The 13,523-nt window shown below is 40.8% G+C and overlaps 1 protein-coding gene across 4 annotated transcripts in view; it reads right to left on the reverse strand.

Annotated features, from left to right (window-relative positions):
* Positions 1-13,523, reverse strand: part of SLC39A11 (solute carrier family 39 member 11) — a 499,832-nt gene that overhangs the window by 279,919 nt on the left and 206,390 nt on the right. For all 4 annotated transcript variants that reach the window (XM_056550534.1, XM_056550532.1, XM_056550533.1 and 1 more), the window contains one exon: positions 2,698-2,847. In XM_056550534.1, coding sequence (XP_056406509.1) covers positions 2,698-2,847 — 150 coding nt within the window. The remainder of the gene's footprint in view (positions 1-2,697; positions 2,848-13,523) is intronic.

Below are 13,523 nucleotides of genomic sequence, written 5' to 3' on the forward strand. Positions count from 1 at the left end.
TAGTTGCAGTCCTAATTAATTTTATTGCCAGATTAAAAACCACAGAAGTTTTTAAACCGCAGTTTTAATTTCGGCAAGAAAACCAGATACGGTAGAAAAATTAGCCAATGGAAGTCATTATGATTCTGTCTGGCTCATTCAAACAAAAGGGGTGTGGTGCGGGTCCCCAAAACGTGGTGTTAAGAGCCCTAACACATCACTTATAAGTCCTTTACTAGCCAGTAATTTTAAGGGTGGGGTTACACGTAGCGCACTCGCAGCGTATTTGAACGCCCCCAGAAGTGTGCCTACTGCTGTGCCCGCTTTCAATATCGGTATATAGAAAAAGAAACAGACATGTGCCATTACTCCCAACAGGTAATAGATATGTGAGTGGGTGATATTGGTGTGCTCACCTTTAGGTGTTGTATTCAGAGCATAACACCTTGTAGAACTTTATATAATCCACTTCTCGTGGTAGGCAAGACAGGGTGCTGTCTGCATCTGTCCCGTCACAGGGAAATTCTTCCGGATGGTCTTGAATGGCTATAATGGAACCCAGCGAGACGGGTGTAGAACTTATGATCCCAGGCGCTCACCCATGCAAAGGAGATATGGGATTCAGAACGAATCCAACAGTGGAATAATCGAAAATAAGTACTGGTTTATTACAGTATTAAAAACACAAGGGACTACGCGTTTTAAGGGATGGGGACCCCCTCTTCTTCAGGACCAGCATATTTGACCGCCCCTAGAGTGTACCTACTGCTGTGCCCGTGCATCTGTGGATGGATCGGTGACTCGCAGATCACTGTGTGCCTGCCTGTAGCGGCGGATTGCTGGAGCAGACAAAGCAGACACAGCAAGAGGCACACTCTAGGGGTGGTCAGTAGTGCACTCGCAGCGCCAAATCGCTGCGGATGCAATACGTGTGACCCTACCCTAAAGGAGTATTCAAGACCTTCCCCATTCTTCCTGCTTCTGAGACAAGCGCTTGGTGCAGGACCTGCCTGTTTAGCCAATTACTGGCAGAGATGGAACGAGTGGCTAAGCCAGCAGGTCCTGCCCCAAATACACATCTTGGAAGCAAGAAGAATAGAAAACATTGAGAGAATAAGCAGAACAATCGTGACTATTTCCCTCCCCACTAAAGCATTATAATACATATATATATATATATACACACTTTATAAACAAAGATACTAGGAGGTGCCTGTATATGAATAGGCGACAAAAGCACCAACTTTGCTGCATACATCTGTAGACACACTGCTTGCAGCAACATGAAGTGTTAATCAATCCTCCAGGGTCTTACGGCTTGTCAAAATGAGTTAGCGCAGACATTCTTAGATAGAGCCTCTACTACTTTCTCTACCCTGGTTACATGGCAACATACTTTGCTGCAACCTGTACGCGTCGCTCACACCCATTCTGCCCTCCAAGTGACAACAACCTGAGGGTCGGGGGCTGTAATTACTGTCCCTCACTGTCTGGTAAGGACGTACTAATGGTCTGTAAGTTTGACCTTTTGTTTGATGTAGGTCTGATCGCCCAATTAATCGCATATAATTGTACCACGGGCCCTGCCCTAACCCCAGCACCTTCCTGGCATTGTGCTGTGCCAAAACCTCCACTTATTAATTTCTGCAAGGTTTTCTGAATACCTGCCAGCAAGTTATCTTGAGTGCTGCAGCTTAATACCAGAAAACAATTTACATTTAAAAGAAATTTTAATAATATACAGCAAGAAGGAAGGAAGAGATGGTAAAAATAACCTGCCATCCATTAAATAATCAACAACAAAATTTCATGTTGTCAACTCTAATAATAGCGATAGTAATAAAACATCAATAGGTATACGGCTGAGAGATTGCGAATGCAATCACGTCCTGCCCTAACGCACAGCATTATGCCTTCATTATATGAAAAATCTCAAGGTACAGGAGTACAGGCTTCCAGCGAACACAGAGTAAGGTTGCACGATGCATCAAATTTTTTTATTCGATTTTGATACTGTGTGGGGGCGAATGGTTCAATAAGAGTATTTATGTGTGTTTCAATACAGAGCTGCGCTATCATGCAGCAAGTCCTACTAGTAGAAAGCAAAAACTGCTGCTGAGTTTTGCGTTAATGTATTGAAATATATAGAAATCTGAACTGTTGGCCTCCTCACAGTACCTCTCCCTCTTGTGGTCACGGGCATTGACGTATGAAAACAGAGGACATGGCAGGCGCAATGCCGTGCACTTGCAATTTTCTCTGCCCTTAACTTTTCAATACCAAAGGCTACGAGGGTGAAAGAGCGGCCAAAACACAGAGCAGAGTTGATACACAACGGTAGAGTGGGCATCGGCTCCTTGTACTCGAGTGTTCCCCGATACAGCGGATCCAGACATTTTATACCTTTTCGTACAATGGTGAGGAAGCTGAGCCCAATGCAACGATGCTGTGACAGATCTGTGGTAAGATGGATGACAGTGATAATTGAATCATACAAGGGCCACTTCAGACAGCAAGAACAGTGAAGAGAACTCCAAATTTCTTCAGACCCCTTAGCAGACTACTACTATCAGCAGGAATTACAACATAGGAGTGTTTGGTTATACATGGTGACAAAATGTCTCATCGGTGAGGAGCAGTCAGGTCACAATAGACTACACTCGTCTGTAAGGAACTAAAAAAAATACATTTTTGCCTAGTAAAATAAGCAGAACTCACCAGTGCTGGCAGAAGCTTATCAGCGAAATACACAAAGCCTGCGCCAAAAGAAAAGCCAATAGCAGCCGGGAGGAAGGCCCAGCTCCCATACTGGCTGGACATCTCTATAGCTGGGGCCAGGAGGGACCAGTAGGAAGCAGCCAGCATAACCTGTAAGAGAGAGAGAATACAGGGATAAGACTAAACACAAGGCAAATCTGGTATTGAGAACTGCTATAATTTATATAGTCCTAACAGTCCCACACACTAGCTCTCCTCCAATGGAAAGGAACAGTCTCTCTATTGCCACCTATTAGTAGCTACCCTGAACGTCCGACCCATCAAGAGCCTTCAAACAGGATATAGGAGATATAAGCCAAATCATCTTAGACGGCACAGTTTTAGAGGTTTTGCGCCTCATCCGTAGAAGTATAGCTGCAAGAAGCACCAACAACCTTCATACCTGCATCAAAGTTCTCTTACCTAGCCAACCAGTACCCTGCTCTGTTCCGAGGAGGAGCAAGGACTTTTAAAACCTCATCTGCAAATAGGTTTCTCTGGCTCGGTTGATATCCCAAGTAATGTTTAAAAATTCTAAAAGGGTTTATCCCAAAATGAAAAAAGTTACCCCCCATCCAGAGGAAAGTTGCTGATCTGAGCGGGTTCGACAGCCAAAACCTCACCGATCACAACATCAAAGGTCAGCTGTCCCCTAAGTGAACAGCGAAGTAGTGTGCATTCTAAGCCACTGTTCTATTCATTCTCTACAGGAGGCGCTAGAGAAACAGTTTTCATGTCTGATACAAAAATAATGTTTTACACGTCAAGTTTTTTTTCTAAGGACAGGGAAACTTTGCATGCACCTTCTCTGCACGACTACTGAGGGGCTTCTTTATATCTCACTGATTCAGTGTAATCTTCATGCACTAAATTCCTTTTTAATAATTAATGACAAAAAAAATTAAGTAAGAGAATCACTTTTCTTAGCCGCAGACATACTGAGCCAATACCATGTAAACACCTATATTGGAAGGAACAGTAAGAGCAGGCATACCAGCAGTTATTGTATTTTCTGAACTAGATATAACTTATGGCTGAATAGTGGGTAAAATAATGCAGGCCACATTGGCTGATACCCAGCTTTCCTGCATATAACTAAAAAGAAGTTAAAGCATTATTTCTATTAACATAACATAACATTTCTTAAGAACTTCTGCTTATTTGGGATGTTTGTCCTTACTTTATTTTAGAACAGAAAAGTAGATTTAACATTTGCCTGTACAACTCATCTGATTTGGATCCGCCTTTAAATGTGCACTGTCATTTGCAAAAACTTTTAGATAATGTAGATAACAACATTATATGTATATTTGTAGTGTACATTGGTCAAACAACATGTGTATTTTTGGAGGAAAAAATGCTGTCTTGTCCCTTCAGCTATTGCTCATGAGTCTTAGCTGGAAAAAAAAAAAACAAGAAGTGTGGGTTTTTAACCAATGCATATTACCCATATACATACAATGTTATTATCTACATTATATAAAAAGCCTGCAATCTGACATTTGCGATAATTATGTATTTAAAAAAAAACAAAAAAACGTTTTGCTTCAACTTTCTACTGAAATAAAGAATTTCTAAAACCTAAAAACAGACTCCAGCTGTTGTTGTCCATAATATGCAGAGCACTTAGAACACAAAAACTCTTTTACTAGCTCATATTTATGCAGCGGCAGGATTCCGCAGTACACGTAAATATCTTGCTGGGAAAAATATTAATCACAGTAGAGTAACATGATTTACAGCATGGAAAATCAGCCATTAGCCCACACTTCTCCAGTAAAACACGCTGCATCCTATAGTGCAGCGAAAGAGTAAAAGCTTCGGAAAAAGTGAAATTAATCATCGCTTTACTATTATGGATTCAATCCACTGTTCACGTCATCTTTATACTCTGAGAAATGTAGAACATCTTACGAATATGGCGATTTAGGGACAAGCTTTACTTGTAGTTTATACCAATTAGGACACGAGGACTGTAGGATTCTGCCACACGTACCAGACCATTAGCCAATTCTCCAAATGTATCTGGTCTGGGAGAGCCAAGCACCAGAAAGAAGCCTTGAGGCCAGAGGAGGCGCACTTGTGTGAAACTGCCCGCCTCCCGCACGTCTGGAAGCCTGGTCCGTGGGTTACTCTATGTAGGAGTTTTGAGTCACAGTCCTAACAGTTAGTGCAGGATACCATTTGTATTTCTTTGTATTTGCTGATGTGTATCCTTGGTTCTTCCTAGCACCTCCGTTTGACTTTAGGAAAGTATTTGTCCCACTGAGATGCTTTTGTGGATCCATTAAGCTGTACCGGTGACGTTTTAGTGGTGATGCTCGATTCTCCTCTGACACGTATGTATTCTACTCAGTGATACATGCACACATTCACAGACTGATGACTGTAGGACCATCCACATGACTACTTAGCACAGACCAAACAGAGATTTACATTGGGAAACGACTAGCTATCCTTAAACTTTTCCCCAGAAAAATATATATCAATTTGCTCAGCATGGCTACTCTATAACATGATGCTTGCAGAATGGACTGCATTTCCAATGGGACAGTCTCTTATTTTGACCACAGAAATCACCTAGGAAAGTATGGTTGGACGGTGCTTTCTGCTGCCATCTCTGTCCGTTTTAGGAACTGTCCAGAGCAGTAGCAATTCCCTATAGCAAACCTGTCCTGCTATGGACAGTTCCTTACATTGACAAAAGTAGCAGCTGATGGCACCATGTCTGACTGGAAAGACTACAGGACTTCTTGCTGGGCATATAGCCACTGATTATACCGGAAGGCTTGAGATCTTTAAAATAATTTTTTTTCTCCGAAGTAGCCCTTTAACCCCTTGGGGACTCAGGGTTTTTCCACTTTCGTTTTTTCCTCCTCACCTTTTAAAAAATCATAACCCTTTCAATTTTGCACCTACAGACCCAAATGATGGCTTATTTTTTGCCCCACAAATTCTACTTTTGTAGTGACATCAGTCATTATACCCAAAAATCAATGGCGAAACCAAAAATATTTTTCAAAAAGCGAAGAGATTGAAGGAAAAAAAAGCCATTTTGTAAATTTTGGGGGCTTCCGTTTCTATGTAGTACATTTTTCAGTATAAAGGACACCTTCTCATTATTCTGTAGGTCCATACGATTAAAATGATATCCTACTCATATAGGTTTGATTTTGTCTTTCTTCTGGCAAAAATCATAACTACATGCAGGAAAATTTATACGCTTAAAATTCTCATATTCTGACGGCTTATTTTTTGTGCCGTGATCTGAAGTTTTTATCGGTACCATTTCTTGTTTTGATCGGATTTTTTTGACAGCTTTTTATTTATTTTTTATTAGTATAAAAAGTGACCAAAAATTACGCTATTTTGGACTTTGGAATTTGTTTGCGCATACGCCATTGACTGTGCGGGTTAGTTAACGATATAATTTATAGTTCGGACATTTATGCACGCGGCGATACCACGTGTTTATATTTATTTACATGGTTTTTATTTTGAAATGGGAAAAGGGGGGTGATTAGAATTTTTGTTTTAGGGAAAGGGTTAAATCCCATTTATTAACTTTTTTTTTTACCATAGGGGACTATAACATGCAGTATATTGATTGGCAGCACTGTTCAATGCAAAGCCATAGCATTGCATTAATCAGTGTTTTCGGCGGTCAATTGCTCAAGCCTGGATCTAAGGTTTGGAGCAATCAATCACCGATCGGACGTGCAGGAGGCAGGTGTTTTTTTTCTGCGGTGGTTCCGATCAGCTCGACTGAGCTGGCAGGAATACTTATTTATTTATAAAAGATTTTTACAGTTTAGACGCGGCGATCAACATTGAATGCCGCAGCTAAAGGGTTAATAGTGCACATCACCACGATCGGTGACGCGCACTGTTAGATGCCTGGACCGACCCAATATGATACCGGGTCACTGCGTTATATCGCGGGAGCAGGACCAGGACGTACAGGTACGCCCTGAGTCCCAAAGAGGTTAAGCTATTTCTATCTTATTTTTCCAATTATTAGAACACGTTTTACAAACAGAACCTCAACTATATAATGTATGTGGCATATTAAAATAAAGAGATGGATATGCACATGATTAAAATGCACGATCACTTGTCAAAAACTTTATATTAGCTCAGCGTATTACCTGGTCAGTATACAATATCTGCAGCAAAACCTACTGTGCAAAGCAAAAAATGGAACACCAGGAGTATTGCATAAGATGTACAGCCAAGATCAATGAAACTTTACACACAGTTTTATATATTTAAAATAAAACAAACAAAAAAACAAAAACTTAATAAAGTCTTAGCTCTAGAACGGAATGATCACAAAAAATGGGGACCTTGTGCTCTTTATTCAGAGCGGACTGAGACGGATGGAGCAGAGGTCACTTATGATTTATTGTAGTCTACAGGAGATATAGACACACTCACTGCTTCACTATATTAGAGTGAATCTGTTCTATCATCTCCCTCAGTTGTACTCATACAGAACAGCAGACACAGAACGCTTTTTTCTCAAGAACGGGAGGGGGGGGGGGGGGCATATAATCCAACAGTGATCACTTACGGATAAGTGTGACTCCTCCACAAAGAAATAGTCCACTTTTTATGACAACATTAGTGACTGCCTATATATTGCAGCAGTTCTTATGTCCTAATGCTTAGGAGTACACATGGGCTGCTTTGGGGTCAGACTCTATGTATTCTCCTTTATGGCTTGTATGACCACCGTCGTAAAGATGGTCAGCTGCTCCTCACCTACGTCTGTCAGTGACGTCTTGAAAACCTTGCGGACAATAAATGTTCTGTTCAACAATGGTCACTGGTTCTAAATACTTAAGAGAACAGACATTTGTGAGCATTGTTGTTAGTTTCTTGCTACGATAACTGCATTCATTTATATAATCATTTCACTATTATGAGAACTTTTTAAGCACGATCATTGTAAGCGGAAAGATTTATAACCACAGGTACAATTGCAAAAAAAATTTGATTTTTATTACATGCAGCAATCCTAACACATGCAGACAGAAAAACAAACCAACAACCTATTAGCAGGTTAAACTACCTTAGAAAGAAAATGGTCAGTCACCACATATGACGACTCAAATCACCATCTTAGTTAACAAAGAAACTACAAAAGAAAAAAATCATTCTATTCCTGTACTGATCCCAAGTCACATCCTGTATTTTACTCCAGAGCTGTACTCACTATTCTGCTGGTAAGGTCACTGTGTACATACATTACATTACTTATCCTGTACTGATCCTGAGTTATATCCTGTATTATACTACAGAGCTGTACTCACTATTCTGCTGGTGGAATCACTGTGTACATACTTTACTATTCTGCTCTGGAGTATAATACAGGATATAACTCAGGATCAGTACAGAATAAGTAATGTGATGTATGTACTGTAAGGATTCCTCCTTTGGGATTAGCTCTGGGATCGTCCTGGTCACTTGCCACGGGACACGTTTCCTCGCAACAACTCGCCAGACAGCCGTTCAGCAAACAAGTCTGGCACCTCGCCAGCTTTAATTTATACAGGTTGTAGGTAAAACAAAACATAACTCAGGAACAAACCAAAGTCCTAGACTGTCTGGTCACTGACTACACATGTAAGCATGCCCTGACTACTAACTGGTGAGCTACCCTCAGCCAGCATAAAACATGTGCCCCTGCAACCTGTTTTACTCAAAGTTGACACTATCACTTGGGCCACTCACAGCTCCAGCTGTGTGCTTCGTCAACAGGACCCGAGTGTCTCCCCCTACAGCAACATGCTGTTTCCCAGGGAGAGCCCAGACTATTCCGTTTCCTTTCCTTATATTTACACTTCCCACATTTCTGCTGGCCTCATTAATTAGGCACCTGATAAGCATCTCTGCTGGCTCAGCTAGGATAAAGGACTGGGAAAAACACCCTTTCATTGCCCTCAAACCTGCCTTAATGCCACAGTACACAGTGAACTCACCAGCAGAATAGTGAGTACAGCTCTGGAGTATAATACAGGATACAAATCAGGATCCGAACAGGATAAGTAATGTAATGTATGTACACAGTGACCTCACCTGCAGAATAGTGAGTACAGCTCTGGAGTATAATACAGGATATAACTCAGGATCCGAACAGGATAAGTAATGTAATGTATGTACACAGTGACCTCACCAGCAGCTCCAAGTGCTGTGAGTGCAGCTCTTGTCGGTATCTGTGCAGGGCAAGTAATGTAATGCACTTACAAAGTAACTTTTTTTGGCAGATTAAAGGGGTACTCTGGTGGAAAACATTTATTTTTATTTTCATAGCAACTGGCTCCAGAAAGTTAAACAAATTTGTATATAAAACTTATACTAAAAAATCCTTCCAGTACTTATCAGCTGCTGTATACTACAGAGGAAGTGGAGTTGTTCTTTTCTGTCTGACCACAGTGCGCTCTGCTGACACCTCTGATAAGTACTAGAAAGATTAAGATTTGTTAAACAGATATGAAAATTACTTCTATTAACTTTCTGGCACCAGTTGATTTGAAAAAAAATAATAATAATAATAATTGTTTTCCACCGGAGTACCCCTTTAACCTGTTGGGGACGAAGGGCGTATGCATACGCCCTTGCGTCCTGGTTATTAAAGACGAAGGGCATATCCGTACGCCCGTGGGGATATCTATCAGCAGGCACCCCGTGCAAATGCCCAGGGGGCTCATTGGAAACCCCCCCCATGTCGGCGATCGGCCAACAGCTGGAGGCACACTGGTTGGAAAATACTGAGTTAGGTAACAGAACCTAACTGAAGGTTTTCCAACTAGCGTGCCTCCAGGTGTTGCAAAACTACAACTCCCAGCATGTACTAACAGACTGTGCATGCTGGGAGTTGTAGTTTTGCAACAGCTGGAGGTTTGCCCCCCATGTGAACGTACAGGGTACATTCACACGGGCAGGTTTACAGTAAGTTTCCTGCTTCAAGTATGAGCTGCGGCTAATTTTTCACCGCAGCGCAACAAGGCTCAAGAGTGAGAGCGCAACATATACATTTGAGGCCTAAATTGGTGATTTGCACTGGGGTGGCTGATTTTACAGCGGTTTTGACATAAACGCAAAAAATTAACACCCACATGTGACCCCATTTTGGAAACTACACCCCTCACGGAATGTAATAAGGGGTACAGTCAGCATTTACACCCCACTGACAGATTTTTGGAACAGTGGTCAGTGAAAATGAAAAATGTTATTTTTTTGTTTGCACAGCCCACTGTTCCAAAGATCCGTCAAACGCCAGTAGGGTGTAAATGCTCACTGTACCCCTTATTACATTCCGTGAGGTGTGTGGTTTCCAAAATGGGGTCAAATGTGGCTATAAATTTATGCTGAATTTTCATGCAAAATTGCAAGCAGAAATTCTTGCGTTTGAACATAGCCACAAGGACAAGAAGACAATAAAACATGCAGATCAAGCAGGGGGGACTTTGAGGTAAATGTAAAGATGCAGGTAGTTCTATAAAGTGTTTGCAATTTTCTGTAATGACAATAAAATACTTAACTATCAATCAGTATTCAGAGTTTTTTTGTTTTTTATTTTGGTTATTTTTTTTCTAGTTTTGCAGACTGGGAGCTGTCAAACAGCCCTAATTTGTATGTATAGTAATTAGAGGCTGAGATCTTTTAGTGAGACACCTGTATTGTGACTGCAGATGTGACACCGGTACAATGGTTTGGCAAAATGCAAATCGCTGTAAAAGGTCAAGCTCCATCTTATTTCATGGGTGCCGGCTCCTATCAACACTTGGCACTAGCATGGTAGCAATGACACAAAGCCATTCTGGGTACTGACAGGTTCTTCTATGTAACCCATTAGCTGCCCAAAAAAAGTATAGAAAGGAGAGAGCAGTCTGAAATGGGAGAAGGCACAAGGTTTATCAAATAGTATAATATAAAAAAACTAAAAAAAAAACTAACATTATTAATCATTCATAATGAAAAGGAGGAGCCCCGAGGGATTGTATGGTGCGTCCCAGCAGTGATTACAATCAATTGCGTAGACTAACTGGTGTGAGGAAGCAGCCGCTCCATGCATTATTAATCACTGTAAGCTGATCTTATTAAAAAGTGAATTACTAAAATATACCATTTGAATCCATAAACCTTACTAACGTTTCATCAGCCCTTCTACAGCTCAGTGAAAATAAATAAAAGGAAACTAACCTGTAAATAAAAAAATAAAAAAAGGAAGAGCAGTAAATAGCCGATAACTTATACCGGAATATCGGTATAAGTTATCGGCTATCAGCCTGAAAGGCCAGAGATTATCGTATCTGCCCTAAAGAAAGGATAGCGGTCGATCCCTAATTTGAACCCATTGAAATCAATAGGTAGCAAAATACGCACCTAATTTTAATACCCTGAGACTTCAATGGGTAGGAAAATACGTAGCAAAATATGGCATGTGTGACCCTACCCTAAAGAAGATGTGTGATTGTAGACCTGAGCACCCTGATTCCCATGCTGTTAATTTTATTGCTATCCCCCACCCCCACCACACATGCCTTAGATATTGGGATTTTCCTAATTGGTTTTTACCTGCAATATTCATAAAATTAGTGAGGTGAATGGAACCAGGCTCATGGGGGTGGAGATGAGGTTGAGGGGGTGAATAAAGTTTGGGTTATGAATATGTGGTTTGGGGGTAACTTAGGTTCAGGGAATGTGAATATGAGGCTGAGGGAGTGTGTATTTGGTTCAGGAAATGTGAATATGAGGCTGAGGGAGTGAGTATTAAGTTCAAGGAATGTGAATATGAGGCTGAGGGAGTATTAGGTTCAGGGAATGTAAATATGAGGCTGAGTGACACAAATCAGGTTTAGGTGGTGTAAATATAAAGCAGAGGCGTGTGATTCAAGCTCAATGGGTTTTTAATATGAATAGGATGAATCTGAAGTCAAGCATTCACCGGCGATTTATCCAAACTTATGTAGAGGAAGAGTGGTGCAGTTGCTCTTATCAGCCAATCAGATTGCTTCTGTCATTTTTTTAGAGGCCTTTTCAAAAACTGAAGAAGCAACCTGATTAGTTGCTATGGGCAACTGTACCATGTTTCCGCCCACCATCCTCTCCACTGTTGGCCCACACAAGAAATTATCTAACACAAATATGAAGTTCTGTAATCCTTTACCCACTGGTTTGAAGAGGTGTATTACTGGAGGACTGCAGGCTAAATGGATGAGAAACTAAAAGGGAAAACCCAACAGCGATAATTGGAACCAGTAGAATCCCAATGTGAAGGAAGTCCTCTATGAATATACTATGTTGATATTTCAAAGCAGATTAAAAGTGTCATTCTGTCTTCAGGTAATAAATAAAAGTGCTGCAGAAGAAAACTGCATTGCTTGACTGATAGCCCCAGCTCTGAAACCTGCAAAAAGATATTTAATGTGTTGCTATTTTCTCCTCCATCACATCTACTCCCCTTCCACAGCACTCATGCCAGTTCTCTGCCCAGAGCTGTTACAAAACATTACGTAACAGAGCAGAATAAACTGCAGAAGCTGCTGTATTCATTTACTGTCTGCTTCTCTGCCTGTGGCATTGTTCAGCACAAGGCAGCTTACTGTAAATACATATCATACTTCCCTAAATGTCCCAATAAAGATAAATAAGTATATGTGTATATGACAGGGAGATGATGATCTAGGATGTAGGGCAAAGTCATTGAGCTCAAGCCCTGCCCCTGAGACAAAATGAAGCAACACCTCCTGATACAGGATAATGTGTCATTTTGGGAAAAAGGGAAAAACCAGGCAGCTACAGAAAGGACTACACAACTTTCTGTCAAGGTTAATACAAGCAAAAATATGGTGAAACAAGTGCAGTTTGTGAAAACACTATACTAGCAAGTTATATATCTTTGGGTAAGCTTTATTTAAATAACATTTTCTAACACTGGAATATCCATTAATGTTCTTTGGGGGCTTTCCAGTTATATTTCATTGACCCTTCCATTTAAAAAGTGCACTAAGAGTGTAGAAACAAAATTAAACAGTCACGTCAAATCTGACAGCGGGGTGGAGCGAAGTCATTGCTTGTTATGCAGCTATTTATGTGGCTGGGAGTATTATCTAGTTGTTTACTAGTGTTTCCAAAAAGGTAGTGCAGTGCCTCCTACACAGTCCTTAGGTGTCTGTATTACAGTTACTACAAAGCTACATACACTCCTTTAGAAGGGACACCTACCTATGTAAAACAGCATAATAGGTGTATAAAAAACTGTTTTGCCAAACGATAGGGAATCTTAGCACTAAGGTGTCAGTGGTGAAACAGAATGAAGATCTTGTACAGAGAAGAACACAATGTGCTGCCATGAGCTCCACTCAAGGGTTTATGAAATAAATTGAGTGGGAGACGGCATCTGTCTTGGAGGGAGCCAGCTCTGCAGACAGCCGAAGGTTAGAGAATGATCGCAGTGGATTCATCTCTGTTCTGCCATTCATTTGGCTTGTTAAACTCTGATTAATAATTGCTCCTGGCGTCTTCATATAAGGTTTTTGTTCCATGATCCAACCACCGAGCTCTTTCTTCATTAGTTTTCCCTTCTGTTCACATGGTGAACAAAACACGCTATCTATTATATAACATCATGGCTTTAAACGGAGTATAATAATAAGCTGGAAAGTCAATGTAACATAACATTACTCAATATAAGACAGGTCTCATAACTGCAAGTGCAATGACTAATGCATTTGAAAGCCCATCTGTAGCAAAAGGGAAGATTGGAAAAATAACTTTCG

The sequence above is a fragment of the Hyla sarda genome, chromosome 13 (genome assembly GCF_029499605.1).
Source record: "Hyla sarda isolate aHylSar1 chromosome 13, aHylSar1.hap1, whole genome shotgun sequence".
Classification (NCBI taxonomy): domain Eukaryota; kingdom Metazoa; phylum Chordata; class Amphibia; order Anura; family Hylidae; genus Hyla; species Hyla sarda.